General features: G+C 37.3%; 1 protein-coding gene across 2 annotated transcripts; it reads right to left on the reverse strand.

The window, feature by feature from the left end:
* Window positions 1-187: 187 nt before the first annotated feature.
* rgl1 (ral guanine nucleotide dissociation stimulator-like 1) lies at window positions 188-26,530 on the reverse strand. Of its 2 annotated transcripts, none has more exons than XM_042728911.1 (18): window positions 26,116-26,530; window positions 10,429-10,539; window positions 8,933-9,141; window positions 8,041-8,115; window positions 7,545-7,738; window positions 7,305-7,429; window positions 6,987-7,202; window positions 6,504-6,607; window positions 5,781-5,865; window positions 5,376-5,465; window positions 5,142-5,228; window positions 4,917-4,949; window positions 4,675-4,796; window positions 4,497-4,586; window positions 3,886-4,066; window positions 3,546-3,797; window positions 2,307-2,421; window positions 188-2,199 (listed from the first exon to the last, which is right to left on the reverse strand). In XM_042728911.1, the coding sequence occupies exons 1-18, from the start codon at window positions 26,248-26,250 to the stop codon at window positions 2,012-2,014; spliced, it is 2,412 nt and encodes an 803-aa protein (XP_042584845.1). In that variant the 5' UTR covers window positions 26,251-26,530; the 3' UTR covers window positions 188-2,011. The 2 variants fall into 2 exon arrangements, with proteins under 2 accessions (XP_042584845.1, XP_042584846.1); XM_042728912.1 differs by lacking the exon at window positions 26,116-26,530 and adding an exon at window positions 14,425-14,651.

Here is a 26,530-nt window from a genome sequence, read left to right on the forward strand (position 1 = left end):
CTTTATTTTAAATACCAAAAACTATTTTTGCTAACACAACAAGGTTCCATTTGTTAACATTAGTTAACTATATTAGTTAATGTGACTAATAGCCTAATAAAAAAATACTTCTAAAGCATTTATTAATCAATGTTAATTTCAATATTTATGTGATGCAAGCAAAGTGAATTTCAGTCAACATGCACAGTACTTTCAGAGAGTCTCCATTTAATTCATGAAAAGTAATATTCAAATTACAAAACATCATAACGATAATAATATATTCACTGACTCTCTGTACAATTCTTTGGTAGTGAAGAAATATTCAAAATAAAGAATGGAGAAAATTCACAAGTGCTGAATAAATTTGAATTAAGACAAATTAATCAAAATACAAACACTGCTGCCCCCACTACTGTTAAAACACTACATTTTAACCTTGTTGAAAAACTGTTAGTGTCATCAAAGTCTTACGTGTTCAGTGTAACAAACATAAGTTTCTTAATTAGTGTGAGAGAACAAAAGGCAAAAAAAGGCATGTTTGGCACATTCTGTAGTACATCTGTTGACATATTACCAGGAGTCAGGGCCAACTAATGATTATTTCATACCAGATTAACAAATTTATAGGAATTATGTAGAGGGATTAAGGCAAAAATTCCACAAGCCTTTAGAAACTATTGAAACAATTTGGTGTTGAAACAATATGCCTCAGTGTAAAACTTTTTGTTTTAGTGTAAAACCAGTTTTTGTGATATTCACCTGGTGCACAGAAGTAACATGTCTAACATGCTCTGGAAAACATCTTCTAGGGTGATGGGGGTACAATGAGAGTGAATTATTGTGCTGGTTGATGGAAATGACTGACTTGTTTTAATGCTCACTTTACAATCACACACTCATATTTCACAGCTTTTTTTTCTCTTTTAGTTAACAAAATCTTTTAAAAACTTTTTTAATAGATATCATGGATACTTCTTCATCTCTTACAAAAACATACGTATAAAAAAGAAACAAAAAGAAAAGCATATCATTAATATAGTGATGCTTGAAGACAGAAGAGAGGAAAGCTACAAAAAGTGGACCAAGTGCTCTTTTTAGTACACACCTATTGACTCCGCCCACTCTATAGCAAGTGCACTTTCATAGAGGAAGGCAGCTCAATCCAGGTTTCCTAACAGAAACCCATCCTATTGGTGCTGTGTGACCACACCTTAAAGACACAACATGGATCCAATCGTGAAAGGAAACACCACAGACTTGATAAAACCAAGCTGGAACCAATCAGAATGCATATTTTCTGCATTCGTCACACAGCTCACAATATAAGAAACACAGAAATAGAGATAAAATGCTTAGAATAGGCAGAAAAAATAACTTCATACATCTTTTTTCATCATAGATACCTACCGTTTGTGATATCTAAAGGAAACGGTTGTTCTTTTCTCCATTTTGCACTTAAAGATGGAAATTAATGGATTCTTAGTGAGCCAGTCTAAGCACTTTAAGTCTAGGGATACAATCCACATTGTCCACACAGTGCACAAGTGGACAGGAGAAGGATACGTTGATGATGACATCACCGCGACTGCAGTTCATCTTCAATACTGATGCAAGAGTTCCATCATTACCGTTGATAAAGGCAACATGGTTGTCGTTGTACTTCTCTTCCCACAGCTTCTTTCGTTCCCCTCTTTCTCTCTGAGGAAGTCGTGTAGGCCTCTTGGCTAGGAAGAGATGTGCTGTTATGCAAATACTGATGAGGAGCAGGAGACTCTCCTGCACTTGTGCAAAATATCCAGCAAAAGGGAGGATGGGATGTGTCTTTTGTGGGCCAGGTGAGGAGGTGGAGGCACATGCTACTATTAACACAAGCCTTTAATTTCAAAAGGCAGCATGGAAGAACATGAGATCTGAAATGTTTCTGAAGTCAATAAACTCCCCTTGAAATAGTCTTTAAAGGCCATTTTCTAGTACTCCACCTGCTGTAGTCTTTTTACAAAGCCTGTTCTGGTCCAAAAAAGGTCAGAGGTCACAGTGTGACCTTGCTGAGCCTGAGGGACAGACTGGAGCGTTGCTGTGTGCGTGGTAGTGTGGAGCTGCAACGACTGCGCAGCTGAACCGGCCTCCCCTCAGAACCACGCAGACGCAATAGGAAGTCAAAGTTCGAAGATGTGCTCATGGCATAAAACACGTTGGCGTTGTCGGGGATGACCAATTCTGGAGAAAGAGGGAAAAAAGACTGAGATTGTGACGATGGCATTCCACCATAAGAAACCTAAACAACATTTCATAATGTGCCAGGTACACAAGTTTTAATGTCGTACCTCTCTCCTCAGAGATGACCTGCACCAGCTCGTAGTCAGCGGCTTGCTCACCCTCCAGGTTGTGTTTGGCCATGGCTCGGGAGACCACAGCCGGAGTTTTGTCCTGACTGGTCAGCTGCATGGAGAAACAATGAAGCATTTTACATCAGAATGTCTTCTCTCTCTTAATTTAGTGCTGTTAGAACAGGGATTTTAAAGCTTTTTCCAAAAAACTCTAAATATGAGGATCCTATGGAAAACAGCACATTTTCTGCACGTTTTTATAGATGTTATATTATAAAAATAAATATTTAAATAATTGGCTGTTATATTGTCATTGTACTAAAGCCAAATTAAATCCCTAAAATATTATCTGGAAATATTTATATAATTTTTTATAACATTTCTATTTATTTCATATTATATAACATATTATAATAATATGTTGGATGTATAAACCTGATGAGAAACGTTTTAAAATTCAGTATTAATAATGATGATTTTTATTAAGTATTGAATTTGAATAATTTCTACAGCACTCTGAACTTATGTACATTGCAAGGATGAAGGAGATTAACACTATACCACAAAATTATAAGCAGTTTTGCTTTTATTTATTTCTGATAAATTCTGTGGCTGTCAATAAAATAAAATAAATCACAATTTATCTCATGATATTTGACCACAGTTTTAAATCAAATGTATTAATTTTTTTAACAGGCATGTCTGCCTGATTTGAAACACATTTTAGTTACACTAGAAAACAATAATAATTAGTATTTTTAAATAACATTTAATATAAGACAACTCTTAAACTGCTGCGTGGGTTTGGATGTATCATTGAGATAATGTTATAGTTTTTATTTTGAATCAGAATTTATTATTTTATTTTCCATTTTAATTTTAGTTAAAGTTTTAGTAATTTTGTTTTGTCTTTTTTTTTGTAGTTTGTAATATCTATTAATTTTTATTTCAGTTTTCATTTTAGTAATTTTAGTACATCAAGTAAGACTAAATTTAAATGAGAAATGATAGCAACTTGCTATAATAAAATATATTTCAGCTACCATTTATATAATTTCAAGTAAAGAGAATGTTTTTTTTATGGTTTTAGTTTTAGTTTACAAATAACGCTTGCAGGTAGTCTATCAGTAAATAATCATAATATCTGACCGATATATTAACAATGGTCCAATATAAGCAAGAATAGACTGTGCACACTGATAAATGTAGATTAATAATATTTAATTCCTCACTAACCATGATACTCTTGTAGAGGTTTCCGTTTCCCTGTTCAAGGCTTACTCGGATGATGCATGCATCCTGAGCTTGTGTGTTATAGGCAGGAGAAAATCCAGGTGATGTGGGGGACATGGGCGTCAACGAGATCGAGCGGTGGTGCATGCAGGGGGGCCTGGGCAGGGTTGGGGAGGCCAGAGATATGGAAGCACTGGCTGTAGAAGAGAAGGTGTCCATGGAGTGCAATGAGGTGCAGGAGGAAGAATCGGACTGCTATGGAAACCAAACAGATGTGTATTTAATACATTATTTTAATACAATAGTATATCAATAATTTGGTCATGAATGAAGTTGTATGTACCTTCTTCAGATGAGTGTCTATAGAGTGTGTGGGTGTCATGCCTTCACCCTCTGAGGGACTAGAGTCACTGGAAGACACGCTGACAGAGTCCATGCTCTCCCCAGAGCTGCCAGTAGGAGGCGATCGAGGACTCTCTCTTACAGGAGAGCTTGTGTTCGTGGATTCTGTTCCTAAGAAGAGTCTAGTGAGATTGGAAAGACAAAAACAGACATTAAATAAATGATTAGAATTTGTCATCCTCTTTGAATATGCAATATAATTCAAAAGATAAGTTTTGGGTCGGTAAGACTGTGCTTTTATGCTCATCAAGGCTTCCTTTCTTTAAATTAAAAATGCAGTAAAAACTGTAAAATTGTGAAATGTTATTGAAACTCTCCGTTTTCTATTTTCATATATTTTTAAATAACTATATTTTAATATTTTATTCCTGTGATGGCAAAATGTAAATTTTTAAACACATTTATGTACTTAATTTTAATTAAACTTTTATTAGCATAAAAGTTACCAGACATGGGCTATTGAGTCACAGATCTGTAATTTTGATTTAATGGGGTCCTAAGAATAAAATATGATCAATTTAGACATCAAGATTTTGCTTTTAGATCACTCACAGGCTTAATCTCTTCACCATACTCTTGCGAGGTTTTGGTGACGTTGGGCTGTTGTCTCCCAGTCCTTCAACTTCGCAAGACAGCGCATAGCTGCAGGAAAATAAGACAGAAATATTATTTTTGAGACTTACATAATATTCAGATGAAAAAAGGCATGTAAAGTGAAAAACATGTGTACCTCTCCTCCTCTGAGTACTGAGGCTGACTTTTAAACCAGCGCAGAAATGCGGGATCTGGGGTCAGACAGTAACTATTGCACGCAGACTGCAGGAGCTTAATCTGAGCGATCACTTCAAACTCCTGCAAAGAGAGATTTTATTCAACATTCCCACAGATCTGAATGCCTGTAGTAATGAATAAGAGATTCAACAGATGTTTTGACTATAATAAAAACCAAATAATAAGGAATGTTGTACTTACTCTACGCCGCTTTTCGAAATTGATCAGTCCTCCCTGTGAAGCACAGAAATAGACTTTAGCCCAGATTCTCCTCATCATTTTAATCATCCAAATGAAGGTCAAATAAACCTTGGTAATGAAAACCTCAACGATCTGGGAATGTTAGGTCAGTAATAACAGAGATAATTCTTTATGAGGTTTTCTTTTTGTCTGGAAATGTGTGGTTGGATGTGCAGCTTGACTCACCTCCACTTGGTCAGGCAGTGCTGTATCAAGCATGGTCAAATCTGTGAGAAATGTACCCAGGTATGGAATTGTCCCCTGCATGGCACCCTGGAGACAAAAAGTTAAGATATATTTTTGTTAGCTTTAAGGTAACATGACACATTTTAAACACAATATTTAACACTTGTTCTGTAATCAGTATATGCTGACACTAGTTTTTTTGAGTTGTTGTGGTTTTGTTTTTTAAGAACTCACCATCTCTTTCTGTAACTGCAGTCTCTTGTGGGATCTTTTCTGGTGATCTTTGGCACAGCTGTCCAGACTGGCAAATTTTGAGGTGCCCTCCTGTGAAGATCAGAGATATCATTAGTTTTTGGCAGGCACAGGAGGAATTGGCAGAATTATCTCCATTTTCTACTTTTTTGTGTTAAATAGAATTGAAACTACTACACTCTTATTGTACATGAAAGCATCATCAAATTAGCCTAAAATATAACAAACACATTTTCAAAATTCAACCACAACAGGCAAAATTTAAAAATGTAATTTATTTATTATAATTTTTTATATTACTTGGGCCTAGTTATTGGGAAAAGCTAATTTAAATGCCTCTGTGCAAGAAAACAGAACTGAAAAAGAGAGACGTGCGCATGAGCTCACCCTCATTAGCAGTTCCCTGCTTGTAAGGTAATTGTTCTGGTCAGAGAAAATATCGGAAAGCTCTTCAAAAATCTGCATACTATCTCTAAAGTTGCAGAGTGAAACAAAAACAATCTCAGAGCATGTCATTCCTGATATCATATCAAAAAACATTACAGAATACACAACCATTCAAAAGTTGGACTTTTATGTTTGTCAAAGGTAACATTTATTTGACATAAATACAGTAACAACAGTAATGCTGTGAAAGAGCATTACAATGTTAGAATAACTCTTTCCCATTTTAATATATATATTCAATAGTATGTATATTGTTGCTGTGTTGGAAAAGATGATTTTTTTTTGGATGTTATTAATGCAGTGTCACATGATCCTTCAGAAATCATTTTAATATGCTGATTTGGTACTCAATAACATTTCTTATTATTATCACTTGAAAATGATTGTGCATTACACATTGTACATTAAAATAAAAATATTTTGTATCATTTTAAATTGATCAATGGAATGCATCCTTGCTGAATAAAAGTGTACATTTCAAATAAATAAATAATAGTGATCCCATACTTTTGAATGGCATTCATTTAGAGACTTCACTAGGAATCATAACATAACAGGCAAACATAACCAATGTTATTGAAAGGATCTGAATAATTTCACCAGTCTGTATATTTTTTAGAAATCAAGAATTGACTGAGGGGCTTATTTATTGACAGAACTTACTTGGAAACAGAGGCCCACACTCTCTTCAGTCTGTAGATGGGGTTGGACTGCAGCGCTGATACGATGGCTCTCAGAGATGAGAAGTTCTTGTGAATGCGACACTCCTGAGAACATGTTGATCCATGTTTATACATTTTCATTTACAAATGGTCCTAATGAGACTTTATCAGAAATCCTTTGGGAGGTTGAAAGTCATTATTATGTCTACTTTGGTTTATCTAGATCTCATCTAAAACAGTTATGTCTTACAAAGAAATAGATTAGGTGTCAGTCTTTACCCAAATGCACCAAGAACAGTAAATGGCTTTTGAAAAACTATATTTCAGATCAACATCAGGCTTTATCTTTATCTGAAGTACAACACTAAAGCACTGCAGACTGATTTAGCTCGAATGAGCCTGAGGTGGACAGGTTTAAACATGAACAAAACATAAGTCATACTGGGAGGTGTGACCGTGTAAATGTGTGTGTTGGGTTATGCACCTGTGCAATGTCGATCCAGCGCTGGATGATGCGAGCACGCAAATGCGGGCGCATCTGCCGCTGACGGAGGATGGTGCTGACCACGCACGCCGTTACTGCATTAAACTGGGTGATGGTGGCACGGATGGTGGGCGCGCTCTGTTTGCCATCCTTTTTATCACGCTGAGACCAGATGGCACCCAAACAGTGATGAGGGACCACTTTCTTAAACAACAGCTGTGGAAAGAAGGAAATATTTCATAGCTTGAGCCAAAGAAAGTACAAAATAATATTTCACGTTCCCTTAGTACTGATTTAATCTAGGTTTCTCTCTCTCACCGCATCCATGTAAGTCAGCTGCTCTGCTACAATGTCAACCTTGAAGGAGAAGAAGTCCTCCTGCAAATCGATTTCCACTTCCTCCTCTTCCCCAATGCAGAAAGGGTTGTTGTACTGAAAGCCTCCTGCAACAAATGGACAGCAGGTGTTTTGTAAGCACAGGAAGACAGAACAAACATGAATAGACAAGAAGTTAGATGGAATGGATAAAATTATTAACAGTAACCCGATATGTCTTACCTTCACTCTCGTTCTCTAGGCTGGTCTGGACACGCAATTGTTCTAGCAGACTCTGAGCCCGGCGCATTGGCTCTGAGCCTGGCATGGCCTTTTGCAGGAAACCCAGCACACGATGCAAGCTCGGATATGATGGAGGTTCCTGGAAGTCCTCTGGACACTGATCCAACCAGGCTCTTAGAATAGAGGCCAAAGCACTGAAAAAAAAAGAATAAGAACACATAGATGTTTGTATAAACCAGAGAAAACCAGTGAGGGAATCTCTCATTGTATAAATCAGCTGCAATGCTGTGATTCATGCAGCAACCATGCACCACCGTTCATCAGATCCCTTTTATTTCCAGTTGCTTCTAAACTCACACACACACATGCACACAACATCACAGTGTTTGACCTCTATTTTTAAGTTTCCATGGAAATTAAACAACAAACACGAGAGCTGCTCAGAAGTCACTGCAGATACAGCGGCACAGATAACCATGATGATGACGGAACTCACGTTCTCACAGCAACTCTGCTCTCTCCAGTCCGACACTGGTTACGCTCCCCCTCACAATCCTCAAAACTACCATACCTGAGAACCAAGACAGAAACCAACCTGTGAGCATTCTGACAAATGGTAAAGGCAGTAACCACTGAACAAGGACCCCCCCCCCAAAAAAGTTGTGTGAAGTGGTCATATTATTTTTAATTACTATTTTTTATTACTTAATCTTTCCCATGTAGTCCACTTTTAATTAGTTAAGATTTTTTAATATCCAAGCAATATTTTAATTAAAAACAAGCAATATAAAATATAAAACATCAGGTGTGAAAATACAACAATAACATAAAATAATTTTTAGTAATAAAATAATACTTTGATGCATTTAAACTAGGAAGTATATTGCATAGATAGGGATAGGTTTCCCACATTTTCAGTTAAATAAATTACTATGATTTTTCCAGTTACTTGTGATATAAAAAAGCATTTGTTACAAAAAGCAATATCCAGTGAAGGAAATACTCGAGGGAGTGAGCATAACTAGAAAAAAAAATTTTATTGACCACTGACACTTCCACCGTGACATTTTATTTATTTCCATGAATTTTCCAGACCTGGAAATCAGACTTTAAAAAAATCCCTGGTACAGTGTGAACCCTGTACATCTACTATTTTTCCTTATACTATTTTCTAATTTTTTGTTTAACCTGTTTACATTAACGCAACTTAACCAACTGTGTTTACATTAATACCAGGAATGCCAGATGGGCATTTGTACTTGCTTAGCTGCGTGACCACAAAATGCGACCTCTCTTCACTAAGCATGCATGCAAACATGAACATTCAAAACAGCCCACCTGGCATTTATGATGTGTTCAATCAAAAACAAGTACACAAGAGTACACACCTGTCCAGCAGCAACTCCAGCACACTCTGTGTAGTAGCAAAGGCCCTGTACGTGGAGAGGAAGATGCTGGTGTAGGTCAGGTCATTATCACCGAAAGCTGTGAGGAGTGTCTCTACCAAACGTTCCAGTGTCCCCGCCCGGATACTCCTGATCTTACACGTATCCAACTGGCTGACTGTGTGACCTGGGGGCAAGCGGTCACCCTCCGCCTGAGAGAGCAAAGGAGAAGGAGAGGAAAATACTTTGAGGTCAATTCTAAAGCATGCACTCAAGTATCATGTAGAGAAACAGAGAGAAAAGCAGAAATAAACAGGGGAAGAAAAAGAACTAGACCTTGATAGTGCAAGCACGCTACAACAGGAAACTCTACAATCTGCTTTTAATCAGAGCAACCCTCCTCCTCGCTCTCTGAGACGTGCTGGAAAGTCGGCAGACTTCTTAAAAATGCTTCATTAGTTGAAAAAAATATGGTTCGCACAAAAATAAGTGATTTAAAAGTAGGCCACAAAAAGGTGAATGTCACTGAATCAGCAAAAATACTAAATCTTCTAGGCGAAAAAATAAAACGATTGAGTTGCAGTCCCTAAAACTAGGTCAAACATTAAACACCATGAACTCTCTGAAACAGGGCTCTAACTGGTGTCAAAAAGTAAGACGTGCTTTCTTTTAATTGCAATGTCAAACAAATTTCTGTTTAAATTTTTGTACCATGATTACTGTAAAGCGAACTTGCTTTTGAAATCATGAATGTCACACCTATAAAATGATTCTACATTAAATTAACTGGGTTTTCACTCGATATCATTTAGTGTAGAAACAGCTTTGTTACAACAAACTAAAGCCCTATGGAAATCAAATAAGCTCTAAAGTGCTTTGTTTTTTTAATGTTGATTCAGAAGGGTGTTATGGAAAACGGTATTCACGGTTAAAACAACAGATTATACCATATTGACCACTGTAATTCGGAACGGAGCCATAACAGCATGCCTTCATAAAATAACAATGTTGTATAAACCTTGAAATTCATGCAGCAAATTTTTGGTTGAAAATGTGAAACAGAGAACAGAGTTTAATGTTTTCCTGTCACTAAAACACACAAGTAGGGATAACATTAAGGAAAACAAAAAGAAGGTAATTTGAAGAGTGTTTTTGTCCATATAATAAAAGCCAATGGGGTTCAAAACAACACGACTGAGACATTAAAAAAAAAAAAATCATCTTTTGTGTATAAGAAAGTAAGTCATACAGGTTTGGAATGACATTAATGTGAATAAATGGTGACTTTCATTTTTGGCTTTTACTTTTACCAAACAAATAACTCTATAGAAAGTTTTATGCGTTTTCTTGCGACCACAACTAAATACATCCGTAAACCATAAAAGCTTTACAAGGTCACCCTTAATATGCCCTACTGTCTGTCCGGCCAAGCATGGGCAGCCGAAGTGCTTCTTTAAATAAAGAGTGGAAGTGCATTCAGATCAAAGGCCTCCTCTCACCCCCAGCCATCTTGCGCCTTTGTTAGCCGCCTGCTGGATTTGGACCCTCTTCAGCGTCACGTTGTATATGGCTCCTTCCTCGACCTCCTCTCCCCAGTCCTGCACAGAGCTCTGCAGAGGGAGAAAACAATCAATGTTACTCCATTTGGAATGTCATGGTGTACAACTGGGGAACAACATGTCTCAGTTAAGCATAAACAGGAACTCTGACTTTAAATTTTAGTATCAAAAGACTGACAGGGAGTGAGTGGAGGAGAGAAAATGATAACTCATTTGGAGGAAGGAGACAGAAAGAGGGGGAGAGAAGAGAAATGAGATCAGAGCTGGCATGGTGTTTTAAAAATCAGCCGAAGAGCTTTGACAGATTCTTAACAGTGAAGGATTTCTCCACCCAGTCTTAGGGTTCAAGAACCAAACTAGTCTGTAAACATATACATACACACACATAAGCTTTCTCAGTCAGACACACAAATGCAAACAGTATAATGGGATGACCAACATTAAGTGTCTGGGTGAGTGGAGCCTTTCAGGCTGTGCACAGCTTAACTTTCATATTAAACTGTCAGACAGAGAATATCAATAAATTTTGCATACTTTAGTCAATAATACTAAAGTAGAGCTGTGATATACGAAATCCTGCACAGTCTCTCATATCCAAAATAAATTTGTCTATAACCTCCATTAAAGTCACTATCAAATGGAAGTAGTGGAAGATCTTTTCTTTAGCATTGTGACGTATATGAGTGAAATGGATTATTGAAAAGAAAAAAAACGGGGTCAGGAATTAGGATGACAGAAGATCTAAATGCGAACTTGCATTCGATTGAAAAGATTTTAATTAAAAAAATTATGAGGTTAAATAAAAAGAAATAACATTTAGAAAATGCCAGCTTCATAGGAGACCTATTATGCAAAACTCACTTTCATAAGTTGTCTGAACACAGTTCAAACAATGGCCGCAGTGTGTGAAAACAACCAGCCTATAATGGTACAAATCCACCCACTCATTTTTTTATAATCCCAATAAATTATAAACAGTCTCTCCAAATGAGGAGTTCCAGATTTCTCCCTATGTACATGTCACCATAAGGAAAAAGTCCCGCCCATTTGTGATGCTCTCTGCCCTATTAGCATAGACACAGCCCTGAGTGAGAAGCAGCAGTGCGACATTACTGTTTTCTTGATGTAGTGTTAGCTGCTGGAGATATATGATGCACCAATGAACATAGGAGTCTCCATAGACTCCCTCCATCTGAGCTGCTGAGCACACTGGTTAAATTTCATTTTTGAAGGAAATATCCTGGAAAAAAAATCGGTAAAGTCACCTATATGTTTAGGGATCAATACCAATGCTTCACGCATGAACATCAGCTCCAGACAAAGTAAGTATCATATATAATATTAAAGGCTAATGTGGCTAAAGCTATGCCTGTTTTCACTGGTGCTGCCTTCACATGCTATACCAGAACAATCGTAAATAGGAATGTGGTAGTTAAAAATTGCATATGAAAGCAATGTGAATTCATCCGCTTGTGGGACTTTTATAGTTTGTGATAGCAGCTAAGACACAATGAGACCAGTTGTCATTATTTTTTTCGCACCTTGCTTTTCGTCTGTGTAATTCATAAATTATAATTTATTATGCACAGTACAATCAGATGACTGACTTTTAAACTGAACACGTTTTCTGTAAAGATAACAGGCTTGTACTAATAGTGGAATGTTTATTTGTTTGCTGACGCTTGAGCTCTTGAAGCTCCACCCTTTTCTGAAAGGGCGCCAGGAGCACCAGCTCAATCATTTGCATTTAATGGGGGACACACAAAAAACGGGTGTTTTGGCTCATACCCTAAAAGTGGCAATTTTAACAAGCTATAAAAAATTATCTGTGGGGTATTTTGAGCCAAAACTTCACATACACACTCTGGGGACTTCAGAGACTTATTTTACATCTTGTAAAAAGGAGCATAATAGGTCCACTTTAAAGACAAGTCTCCTTAGAGTGCAAATAAATAAGAAAATTACAAATCTTAATCAAAAAACATGAAAGAAAAAAACTTAAAAACAAAAAAACACTTATATTTAAGACATATGAAGACTAGTTTAGGTCTGAAAAACTATTGTTAACCTTTTTACGCGATCTCATAAGACATTAAGATGGTTATTTACTTATTTTTGCAGTGCATACTCAAGATACTGTGGGAAGACTTTAAATGAATACAGATGTTTAGATGTTTAATAAACTGTTGCTTTCATGTACACTAAAAAATGCACCTAAAGGCATTTGTGAAATATTGCTGTTTCACTAACGATGTTACCAGACTTTTTCCAAAAAGATTCCAGAAGTCTGGAAAAAGTCAGGTTGCACTGTGCCATCATGGACCTGTCATTGCATTACTATGTGAATTCATCCAAAGCCGTGCTAAATATGTCCAACAAGTGTATCCAGGTCTCTTGAGTCCCAAAAAGTATTTCTGAACCTTTCTGTATTTCTGAATTTCTACAATGTGTAGTTTTAAAAGACCATATGTACATTCCTTTCAAAGTGATTAACCCTGACATTACAAACATCTCCCTACTGAGCTTTTTCACTATTGCAGCACATCCAGACTACGCCTGCAGTTTTATGTGCCTGAAAGAGTAACTGTCCCTTAAATGAATTGGATCAGTCTGTCTGCATTTTCCGGGCCGTTTCCTGTACAGTGCGTTCAGAGAAATACTCAGCTGGATGAGTCATGCAGTCCGCACTCAAAAACAATGGTAGGAGGTCTTCTCACCCGCTGCCCGGACCCTGCCGAGTCCACAATCTATGCACTGTGCTGCCCCTTTGTACTGGAAGAAATGTTTTCCAAAGCGGCTTTGAAAGCCTGCTCAGTAGCACAGGCAGATATTGGAGAGGGTGGGGCTACACATGAAGAAACAAAATAGTTTTTCTTTGAAATAAAAAAAAAGTGGAGTACTAGTACAGTGGCCACATGCGATCAGATTAGATTTTTGAGGTTAGGATTATTATCTTTAATTATCTTAGCTTTAATTTATTCAGTTCTATTGTATTATAAACTATTATTTTTTTTATCACTGGCTTTTTCTTATTATTTATTTATTAATTAATTTTATTAATATTTATTGCTTTTATTTTTTGCTGATGCTAAACTATTAATAATAATAATATTAATAATAGTAATAATAATAAAGAGCAATGCCAATTCCATGGGTTCTACTCCTAGAGATTGCAAAAACTGATGAAAAATACTTTGAATACATATCTAAAGCATCTATCTGATATGTAAATGTAATAAATATCTGATAAAAACCATGAAAATAAGTACTTAACTACTTAGTAAGTATAGTGCATTGTCAATTCAAATTGACTGAGACTTTATATTGTGAAATAACTTAAACACTATATTTTTAACAATAATGAAAGCCCTGAAAAAGCATTACAACGAATGGACTTTAAAAGCTGTGGGACAGTTGAGGACTCTGTTTAGGTCCCTAAAATCCTATAAACAAACAATGAAAGGATGCTGACCATGTTATCATCCCAAACAGAGACGTTTTCTACCCCCTACAGCCTGCACACAAAAACAACACAACCCCAAAGTCCATGAGAAACAATCCCTCACCGATAACATCAATAACAAGTGGGTTTAAGCCCATCTGTCCGCTTTGTTTTCGTCTGCAGCCTGGAGGCTGTTCATCATGAAAGTAGAAGTATTTCTAGAGTGAGAAACTAACGGGAACCACCGCCTACGTGGAGACTTTCAGATCCAAATCAGCGTGTGGATCATAAACAGAGGGGTGAGACATATTACTGCAGTAAAATGTAATTTAACAGCATTATTTATATTCCCCACGACCCCCTCCCCTCTCAAACTCTTCTTTATCCTCCACTCCAAGCTCTATTTCCCCCCTCCCGCTCCTGTCTTTTTCTCTGGGAGCTCAAAGCCGCTAAATCAACAGTGTGCAGAGGGTGAACGAAACGCAACTTCTTACCATTTTAGCTTTCCAAGCGAACTTCATGGTGAGGGCCTCTTTCATCGTCCGGAAGCGGCATTAGAACACAGCCCAAGTCCAGCGAGAAAAGGTAAAATGTTTTCAAGTATAGTACGCAGAGCTATCCTGTGTGAATTGTCCTCCTCCAGCGCAGCGCGCACACACATACAGAGCCCGTCACAGATCTCTGCAAGCTGCTGCTCCCCTCGCTCCCTCCCTCTGGCTCTGCAGTCCACCCCCGCTTAGTGAATGACACAACTCCGCCCACTGCACTCTCTCTCCCTCCCTCCCGCTGTAGTAGCCTAGTTCGCTTTCTATTCCTTTTTATTTTGGAATGCTGCGTACATTTTTTAAATAACTTTGTACAACATCATAGATTAGCACTGAGCATCAACATTAACACCGAAGAACGTTTTAAAACGCACGAGAACGGACAGTGCACGCAAAAATGAAAAGTCTATCATCTAGTCACCCTCATGTGACTCCAGAATTGTATTGTGTTTGTGAAAAGTAGTTGCTGTTTAGCAGAATGTTCAAGCTGTTTTCTTTTATCATACAGTGTAAGATGATGGTGATGATAGCTCTCTAAATAGTAGGCTAGTAGACTATAAGGTAAAATTAAACAATTAATTTAAATATTGATTATCATGTTTGTAGTCTGTAGGAGGCTAATCGTGCCATTAAATTATTTCTGAATGCATGCGTTGATCTTATTGTGTTCCATGTATGTTTATTTTCCTTTCTTCCTTCCTTTCTTTCTTTTTTCACCTCATAATTCTTAATTAAAATATCTTAACTTGATCTTCTGGTGAAATTGCTTTTCTCTGGTGACATATCAGACTTCTCCAATCATTTTTATTTTTCCTTTAAGTTTATTTATTATTATTATTATTATTTTACCAGGAATTATTCCATTGAGATGTAAATCTCTCCTACCAGGGAGTCCTGGCCAAAAACCAAAACTAATTTAGTCTTAAACTCTGCCATTTTCTTACAATCTACTGCAAGTTTGCATTCAGATCTGCCTCCATCCAATCAACAATCAATGGACTCAACCAAGTACCCAATCTATTTTTAAGATGGAAAGATTCTAATATGATTGGATGGCTGAACTCAAAGAGACAATATGAGGAAGGCTGATGCTGTAGTTGATTGTCTGGATGAAGGGATTTTCCATTATGTCCCTTATGTGCAGGACGTCTGTCTTTTCATTTGTTTGAACCCAGTGGAGACAAGGTGGAAATAAGCAGGTGTCATGTGGCCGTTCATTCTCACACACAAACTCAGGCTCTCACATGTCCAGCTACACGTATGCTTCCTAGAGGACAATTAAGACGCCATAGAGAATCAGTGTGATCGTTCCTGCAGCGGCACTGGGGAACACAAAAGAAAGCATTTCAATGCTTTCTGCCCTTTCCTTCCATCTTAACGAGGCCAGCAGTGAGATCATAAACCTCAAGGGCTAGTTTTGTGAAGACAGATTCTAAGAGTACTCCCTCAAACTAAATACATTTTACAGGCAATGTTGCTCAATCACAAACATTTAGTATATATAAAATAGTATAGGTTTTATTCTGTTATTTAGCCATTCAGCAGAGAATATTTGAACTAAAAGAGTAGCACAGGAGAAAGTGCTATTGGCAGTACTTTACAATAGTTTTTTATACAATAGTTCATTTATTAATCCATTAATCTAAAATTAGCAATGAGCAATACATTAGATACAACTAAAATGAATATAACTTTTGATTTTAATAATATATTAGTAAATTCTGAAATTAACATTTACTAATTAATAATTGCTTTAAAAGTATTTTTCATTGTTAGTTTATGTTAACTACTATATTTACAACAAATAAACAAATAAATAAAAAATTCAAAAAAGTAACAAATATTGTGATTTTATTGTGATTTTTTTTTTTTGGGGGGGGGGGTCCACCTGAAGGACTTTCCTAACCAAATTAGGTAACTGTATACTCCTCTAGAGAAGAGTAACCTATTGACTACTAGTAAAACATCAAAAGAAATGTACTAGACTAATATATCTTATAATTTTTTTTAATTGATCACAGGTTGGCATGTTGCTATTTGTCCTTAAATCTAGCTTGTTCTTGTCCTGTGTTGATGTTAATGAATTAGTTAAGAAAATAGATTAAATTAGATCAAATGTATCTCACAAAACTGTTCTGGGGAACATCAGAACCATTTTAATTAGAAGCTATTAAAAATGTCAACAATAATAATTTGTATAGCACTTTAAGAGGTTGTTTTTGAAGTCACTTTTCAAAATAAAACCAAAATGTTGTTGAGTCTAGTCAACGAGCAAATCATTTTCAATCTAGAATTTCATGGAATTTAGTCAAGCGCTATGGTTAATCCCTGCGGTTAATATCCTTTACTGTGGTTAACATTCTAAAAACCAGGACCAAGATTGTATTAGTAAAATGCATGCGAGTAACCACAGGAGAACCATGACAACCTATCACATGACTCCCTCAAACCAAACTACAGTACATCACCCTCAACGTCATGCCTACAGTCACAACAAATTCAATAAGTGTGTTTGACATACAAAGGAGTGGTCCGGTGAGTGAAAGCCGGTCAGTGAGGGCAATGGGGCTCCAGAGGGGAAACCCTCATTCTCTGGGATCCGCTCCAGTTCCCAGGCCAGTCTGACTGGGTGTCCTCTACTCAGTTGCTTCTCGGGGGCTCTGGGAAGCATGGAGAAGTAGTGGGAGAGGTCATGACCTCTTCGTCCCCCTCAAGGGATAGCTGTTTGCTTTCAAAAGGGAGTGATGTCATTGCAGTGCACGACAACAAGGTCTGACAAATGGCAGACGCTTGGGCTGAACATGGCTGACGTGCACACACACACACACACCACCTCTGATCTCATACACTGCTATAGCCCTAGGGAATAGATAGAGATAGTGTGTATCTATATGCACAACCACCACAGCAGTAGTGATGCCAATCTCTAAAGGAACACTCTGTATCATTTGATTACATTCAAGGTGTGGGAACTACAGTAAATCTATACTGACTGACCACTAATTTGTGGAAATGCAACCTGTTTAAGCAATAGTTCGCCAAACCTTTGTCTTCATTTAAGGACACTGTCCCTTAAAAAATAATTATTCCCCTTTATTTGGTTCCAAACTCATGATTTTTTTTCACATGCCCTAAAACATGCATATCACATGCACCATTTATTTAAAAAAAAAAAATCAAAATGTAATGGTATATGGGTATTTCTGCCACAGAATGCTATCAAACATGGTGAATAATTTGATGCTGTGTTGGGAATTTTCATTCTTCTGTGATGCATCGTTCAAGGTCAGTAAGTTTTTTTTTTGGTTGTTTTTTTCTTACTTTTTTTTATTAATATATATATTTTTTTTTTTTTTATTAATGTTTATTTAATTTTTTTTTTAGTGACAGTCAAGACTTTTACACTGTAAAAAAAATCTGATAATTTGAATTTTTCTATTCATAAAAAAAAAACCATCTCATTTTTGTTAGAAGGCAAAATAAACTAGTGCGTCAGAAGAGTGTTTTAAGTGAATATAAGTACATCAACACATCTCACATGTTTGGTATTTTTGTCTTTTTTTATATATAACGCTTAACATTCACTTTCACTGTATGAAAAAGAGCAGCATGAAGTTCCGGCCTAACATGAGATACCATGAACATCTGGCCTAACATCTCCTTTCGTGCTCTGAGAAAAACAGAAAATCATACAGGTTTAGGGAAATGAACGTTAATGAATGATGACAGTGGATTTTTTATTTTGGGGTGAATTATCCCTATAGGCATATACAGAGCAAAATATTTAATTTGTTGAGGGATTTTCTGGTGTTTATTTTCAGGTGGGGAGGCATGGGGGGTGAGCTTAGGAAACAGGCTTAGAGGAAATCTTAGGGAGCATGTTTAGACTCCTAGGGAGGCTGAGGATTTCTGTTCTGTCGACACCAATAGCGAAATACTGAATCTAAACCTACCTAGAGTACAATCGCAGTCTCCAGTTAGTCTCTCCTCCTGCGGTGGACTCACACACACAATACATGTAAACACACATACGCACAAGGCCTGTAAAGCTATGGAGCACATCGTCATGAGTAACGAGACTGCTGTTATTGCACCACTGTGGGGGAAAAAACACACATTCCAGGAAATCTCCCACTTCCTGCCTGCAGCCTCCCAACTCTGTGTGCCTGTCGTCCGTCATTTTACCTGACCGACTAGCCAGCTATCATGTCTACACTGCCAAAGGCACCCGCAAAAACCTGACAGATAAAGAAAACGCGAGTTTAGTCCATTCTGTATGTATGGGAAGATTTACGGTCAGATTTTGGACTGCTGTGTTGCACCAGTGTCAGAAGAGTTATAAGCTGAGCTGACACAGACAGAGAGAGCTGGAGCTAGAGGGCGCTGGGAAGGAGCCTTCAGTGGTGGCATATCTCTCTGTGTTATGATGGGCCAGGGAACACAAGTCCTTCCTGGAGGTTGTTATTTGCAGAAGCGCCGTCTGCTACAAAGCTCAACATTATTTACACTTTAATCTGTGAGTCACAGAGTCATTCTCAAGAATCTATGATCCCTTGTTGCCATGACACTGCGAGATCATTTTCAAAATTCTGTTTGGTTTCTTTTTAAATCAACTTCACAAGAAATCAACACAATCTAACACAAGTGAAAACTTTGGGTCAAAGGTTGGAGTCGACAAAGTGAGTTTTTGATGTTTTATGCATTTATTTGATCAAAAAAGGGCAATGTTTTCAAATATTATTAGAACATAAAATATCTGTTTTTGAAATATAATTTATTCCTGTGATAACTAAGCTGAATTTTCAACAGCCATTACTCCAGTCTTCAGTGTCACATGATTCTTCAGAAATTCTAAATTTCTAATATGCTGATTTGCTGCTTAATAAACATCTGTTTAAAGATTGATAACATTCTTTAAAGTTTCTATAAAGAATATAAAGTTCAAAAGAACATCTTTTCTTTGAAACCTTTTGTAACATTATAAATGTATTTAGTATTTTTTTGATCATTTTTTGTTCAATTTGATTAATGTGTCCTTGTTGAAAAATAGTATTAATTTATTTAAAAATGTTTTTATTGACCTCAAAATTTTTAAAGGCAGTGTGCAACTATACAACACTTCCTGGCATACTACACTTTCTGAAGTATGACGTATGTATATTTTTGAAGAATGCAAATGTCATCATATGCATCATACCCAAATGGCCTATAAACATGCAATATACAAAAAAATCACAGTGCATGAAATACTGTATCCTATAATGCAATGAGCTCCACCTGACCTTCCATTTCAATGTGATGAATTAAAAATCCATATTTTTTCTTGCCAAATGTAGAAATGTTTTAACTCATGAGTTTTTAAAAAGGCTAAATGACTATTTGTTTTCATATAAGATAAACAAATAAACATGCATAATTGAATGTTGTTAAATATGCTTTTTGAGTGTATAAAATGCAGTGTGCTAGTATTCCATTCTGAACAAAACAAACAATTTTTGTTCATTTCTCTATTTTCATTCATTTCCCTTTTCTGAGTGAGCTGTTTTCTTTTCCGCCTTATAAATCAAAATCACTTAATATCACCGAAACATTACTGTAATCAACCAAGAGAGCTGAATGAAGAACTGAAAGTCCTTGAGTAGCTTCTGGGGTTTTCAGATGAAAGAAAACTGAAACAAAACAAAGAAGAGAGCAGCATCTTCCTCACTGAGCACCATCAGAAGAAGCACAGGCTATGCCACAGTGGAAACTCTGTCATTGTGAAATGTGTGGTCAAACATCTGTTAGCATCAAATGGCTGGAACTGTGAAAGACTCTGACAGAAAATCATTTCTCAGAATCTCAAGACAAGAAAATGAATGAAAGAAGGAGAGAAAGTGAGTGTTAATGTACCTCAATACCTGTTTGCATGCCCAGTAGAGGGCAGTGTGACATGATTCTGCTCAGAGTTTGCAACGTCAGCACAGAACAGAATGAACAATAATTTTATGGCTAAGAGTTATGATCTGTTCCAAATGGCAATTTCAGTGTTTTACACTGAATCCAAGAAACATGCCACTCTCTCTTTTGTTAATTATTCAGTATGGTGCAATCTTCTCCTTACCAGCAGTGTTTAATATATCGACCTTAAATTTACCACAATGTTTTTCTAGATTTATGTGAAACATCTGGGTCATCTGGTTATTAATTAGTAGCCATTCACCAATAAAAAATACAATACAATATATTGTGCATACTTAACCATACTCAGCTGGAAATGAAAGACCCCTGAAATGAAAAACCAAAATCCGTTTTTCCAGAGGTCTGTCCTGTGTTTAGAGTATCATAATAACAGAACCTGACAGGAACTGTGGCAGACTGATTATACAGTCAGCATTAAGATTATTATAATCATTCAAGTATGGGTTTAATACGCTCAGTGATTGGTCAAAAACAGAAAATCCTGGACGGCATCCTTTGATTACTAATATGGTGGCCAGTTGTTTGCGGCGAGTCAGTAGGTGTCATTAATCTTCCCCTCAGACCTAGAGCGAATAAGCTTTAATTAGCTAGTGTGGTAAGTCTGGTTTGGACCCCCACGTTAGCAAAACCATCTGCCACCATAATCATAAACAGATGGATGGATGGATGGATGGATGGATGGATCACAGTATGTCTGACTGTGATTCTGCTGATTCAGTCTGCTAGGAGTGTTTGCTGATCAGATAAATAACTTCAGACAATTAAATAACTTCAACACTGTGCCTGATCCTGTCTGCTTGAGTTTCAACCCCTCCATCCCTTCTTTTTTCCTCTTCTACTGTTCTGACAGAGGGGGCAGTAAGCCAGGCCACATGACAGGGATCAGGCCAGCCACGGGGGTAGAAAGAGGGAATGAATGGATGGGCTGTAGTTGGGAGGAAGGAGCTGTTGTTTTTTGCTGTGTGAGGCTAAAGAGGACTGTGTGTGTTTGTGTAACTGCTGCAGTGACCTGAGTGGCTCCACACCTGTCAACTACCACAGCTAAGAAGATTCACAGACCTCCCAGAATTTACTGGGCAAACACACTCAAGCACAATTTCTTTACACACACACACACACACACACACACACACACACACACACACACACACACACACACACACACACACACACACACACACACACACACACACACACACACACACACACACACACACCATTCCTCACACACTTGTTTCTCCATTATGCCAGATACACACATTCACACTCACTGGTCTGCTCTGTATAACCCCCTGCTCTATACAAGAGGGGTATAAATTTTCTGCCCCAGTTGAGTGATTTGTCATCTTTGGACTTCAGCCTGAGGCATCATACTGTCAGACTGAGGTAGCAGCTTTAATAACTTGTTCCATTATCATACACTCATTGAACCAAACTCCACCCTGGAAGTTCAATAGTTCAGTCATGCAGACTGACACATTTATGGAGAATGCTATCCATTTATAATACTTAAAGCGCATGCAATATTAGGAAAAGCTCTATTGCTACATCTGTTTATGCAACTATTCAAAAGTTTGGGGTCAGTAAGGTTTTTTTTTTTTTAATAGATCAAATAAATGTTCTTTTGAACTTTCTTTTAATAAAAGAATCTTTCATCATGCTTTCGACAAAATATTAACAGCACAACTGTTTTCAACCTTGATAATAGAAATGTTTCCTGAACATCAAATCAACATATTAGAATGATTTTTGAAGGATCATGTGACACTGTTGCCTGTACAAGAATAAATTACATCTTGAAATATATTTAAAGATATACAATATGTTAAAATAACAGGGAAAAAAACTATATTTCAAAATACATTAAAATTTAAAAATATATATTAAAAACAAAAGGTTATTTTAAATTGTAATAATATTTGAGAATATTTATGTTTTTTAATGTATTTACGTTTTTTTTTGTGATTATTACTGTTTTTTCTTTTATTTAGTTTTTTTTGGTACTTATTATCTGATCGATTTTTTAGATATATTTGTGGAAACATATATTTGCAAGATATTTTAGATACATTTTAAATAAGAAGATTTTTCAATATAGAATAAACAACGGAAAACCAAATGTTTTCGGAAGCTTAAAATGTTTGTAAATTATGTAAATTGATTAAACAGCACCAGTAAACCATCCTTATCATTATACCTTGATCTATGCATTTTTGGTCATTTTTTGGCAGAGACAGCAGGGAAGGGACATGAAATTATCAAGATGTGAGAGGTAATTGGATTGCAACATAAGCCAGATTCAAACCTGCATCTCCTATATAAGCACCACATCTGTCTGCATGTGCACTAACCACTAATAGGCCACAACTCTGAACACTCAATCTCTTTTTGTCAAATTTACAGTGTTTCATTCTACTAAAGCACTTGCATAAGCTCTAGTAGGCCTCGTGCTTTCTTGTTACCAGTTGCAAAACTGTCTCTGAAGTAATGAGTCAGATCCTCCATTACAACGCGTGACTCAGTGAACGCAAGCAAGGAAACAACGGCTAGCAACTAACCATCAGTGTCGCTTTTAACAAACATCCACAACAGTAGATTCCAAAAAGAGAAGTGATGCAGAAACAGAGAATGCTTTGTTTGCGATTCCTATATTCAGCATAATTCCAGACACGCGCTTGCAGCCTGCGCAAAGCTTCCTCAATGTGTGATGGCACTGACCCATATTGACTTCTTCATGAGTGAATGTCAGCAACAGGACTGTGCCATATAGGCTGAATATATGAGTGCAATGACCCCAGTCCTTGATCAGTTGACTACAAAGTTTGTGCCGAGGCTTTGCTGCGTCAAGCAGAAAATCAGCAGCTATATCAGCATTTATAGCTGGTAGAATGTGCAAGGAGGTATCCAGAGCGACCTGACCCATCTTACTTGAACTTTAGCCACCATCTTCATCATTAAAACCACAAAAACAAAGCAATTAACGACCATGAAGGCCCTATCAAACTTTAACAACCAGTTTTTGTAACTGTAGCAAAGCAGTGGTTAAGGATATGTGAGTACAGCAAAGCTGTAAAAGGGTTTAAGTGATAAAAACGTGAAAGTTGAAGCAGTATGCAACCCTCTCTTGTCTCTGAATGAGTAGAATGAAGGATTTTCCAGTTTGAAGCAGTTGGGGAAGGGAAAAATAATCATGTGAAGTCTTTCCAAGATAACTAGAGAGGGAGTGAGAACGTCATGGCTGAGGTGAAGGGTGGCCGGGGGTCCCATATGGCATAATCGTGAAATGAGAGTTTCAGATCTGTGGGATGTTTGTGGGAGACAAAGTCATTTTGTGTTGGTCTATGTATGTGCGCATATCTGCAAGTTTGGTATTTAATTTAATGTGTTTGAATGGATGTGAGAGTCTGTGTGTGTGTGTGTGTGTGTGTGTGTGTGTGTGTGTGTGTGTGTGTGTGTGTGTGTGTGTGTGTGTGTGTGTGTGTGTGTGTGTGTGTGTGTGTGTGAACTATGTTGAATATGTGTGTGGACTGGACTTCATGGGTGAGCGTAGGGTAAAGTGATGAGGGAGCGCTCTATGGCCTCACTGTCAAAGGAACAATATGCTGTCAGAGAAACAATACTCGGAAACTCTCCAGTGTGAGAGGAAGAGACTTGAGTCAGGATGTTGGATAAGGATGGATCTCTCTCTTTCTCTCTTTATCTAACTATGAGCTATTCTCCCAGAGCATAACATACTACCCACAAAAATTTAGGCCATCTATGTTTCAAATATAAATAGTACCAAAGTCTACATTTAATTTAAAAAGAATAAAGCATATAAAGTATTTATTTGGGGGGGGGGGGGCTCTCTAGGACCTCATTGTTAGAAGAACATTATTATTATTATTATGTAAAGTTATGTATATTGCAACTTATTTTGTGTTTATAGATATTATATTTTACTTATACATATTTTACTAAAAAAAAAAATAATTTATTAACATTTCCACTGACCCCTAGCACACTGTGCAATTTTTCGGACAAGTCTGCTATGTAAATTCACAGATATACATTGAAGCCGCTTAACATAAGCTGTAAAATACACACACATACTCCCATTCCCTCACCATCTCCCTCTCAGAATCCATCACTTATCTTACTGCCCAAATCTGTGTGCTCCCTCCAGCGAGTATGTTATGATGCTATGTTATGAGTATGTTATGTTATGAGTCTCTTCTGTATAATACAATCATGCTATTTCCCTGAATTGAAACTCACTGTTCTGGTCAGTGCTGACCAGACAGACGGAGTCACCAGCGGTTAGCTCCAGTGTATGACTATTGAAAAAGTGCTGACAGAGAGAGCTTTTCCCGCTCTGAAACCCACACACACCACCATTACCACCACCACATACACACAAACACACACACACACACACACACATACTATCATATTATCATATTATGATATTCTGTTAATATGTGGTTATGTGGTCTAGGGGCTTTCTTGAGAAAAAACATTTAGGTCTATTGTTGTTTTTCCTTTTCACCTCTGATTCAGCCTTTCCTGAATGGACTGGCTCACATTCAAAAGTGGTAATGTAGACATTTTAGTTGAAGTGATGTGAACAGCATTGCAGAAATAGGCTACAAATAGGTTTACCTGAGTCCCATTATGAACAACAAGGAGGTCAATACACACACACACACACACACACACACAAACAAACTTACATTCATTAAACAAGTTCCTCCCACTGGCATCTATCGGTATTAACACGTTTTAAAAAATTTAATATAGCCTAGACTAGCCTACTTGTCTGAGGAAATTTTATACACTAAAGTTCACATTAAAAACATTAAATTACCAGAACGAATTTTCCGTTTCAAGGCACACTATCATACAGCGACCATTGTTGTCCGACTCTTGAATGAATGACTCTTATGAGCCGGTTCAAGTGAACCAAATCCATACAGCGCGACAAGTGGCAATCCATTTCCAATGAACGATTCTTATGAGCCGGTTCTTTTTAGTGAAACAAATCCTTACAGGGCGACCGACCGGTGCAGTCTGATTCCCGACCAAACAACCATTATAAATCAGTTCTTTTTTTGTGAATCAAAAACATTAAACTCCACCAGCGTAGTGTGATTCTCGAGTAAATGATTCTTTTAAATCGGTTATTTTTAGTGAATCAAACACCCTAACCCTACAGGCTACAACTTACTGTGTTATACTTAAACCAGCCTGCTGGCTACAGACTGATTGTCCATATGATAAGTTTTGCACGTTGTGATACACGTTGTGTAGTTAGTCAGAAGTATTTAAAAAATAGTTTTGGTGCATTTATTGGCCAATTCTTAGATAGAATTCACCTATAAGTGTATTTTAAATTTGTGCTCTTGCTTGAGAAAGCAAGGTATAACTATTGCAGTGTGTAATGCAACTTTCAGACTGCTGCTTGAGTACAATTAATTCCTTCTGCATGCTTACATCTTTTTGGAGACTAAAAACCAACTCAATATAAGTTTAATACAAATCAATCTACAGGTCATTTAACGTTGGATTAATCTTATATCTTTGAAAGACCCCAAAAAACAATGCAAAAGTCCATTCACATGCTGAAGGCAAACCACCAAACGAGCACTAGCTACAATGAAATACATCACAGCAGTCTTCAGATAAATGTAAGTGACCTACCCAGCAACGAGGGCTGCTCTCTGGTGACCGTGGTTGGTACCTCTGCAGGGCCACCCCTCCCTCCCCATCTAGGTCCAGACAGTATGGGATGGGTGTCCAGGGGAGCAGCGATGCCAGCGGATAGTGTGAGATCATGATGTCCGTGCAGTTTGCCCAAACATGCTCAGGTCTATAGACCCGGTGCTCCTGTGATAGCAGGCCTGTGTGTTTACTTATCTGTCACAGAAGGGCATTATCACTTGCGGTTTTCCAGGGTGTGACCTTTTGTCCATTCGTGTGAAGTGGAAACAGTCTGACAAATCTGTGTTTAGAAGTCCACAATTGCTGTTTCCCAACACACACAAACAGTCTCTTTCTTTCTCTCTCTCACTCTCTCGACCTCAGTCTAATGCTGGCAGCTTCTCTGCTGTGGCCA

This window comes from Cyprinus carpio, chromosome B8 (genome assembly GCF_018340385.1).
Source record: "Cyprinus carpio isolate SPL01 chromosome B8, ASM1834038v1, whole genome shotgun sequence".
Taxonomy (NCBI): Eukaryota; Metazoa; Chordata; class Actinopteri; order Cypriniformes; family Cyprinidae; genus Cyprinus; species Cyprinus carpio.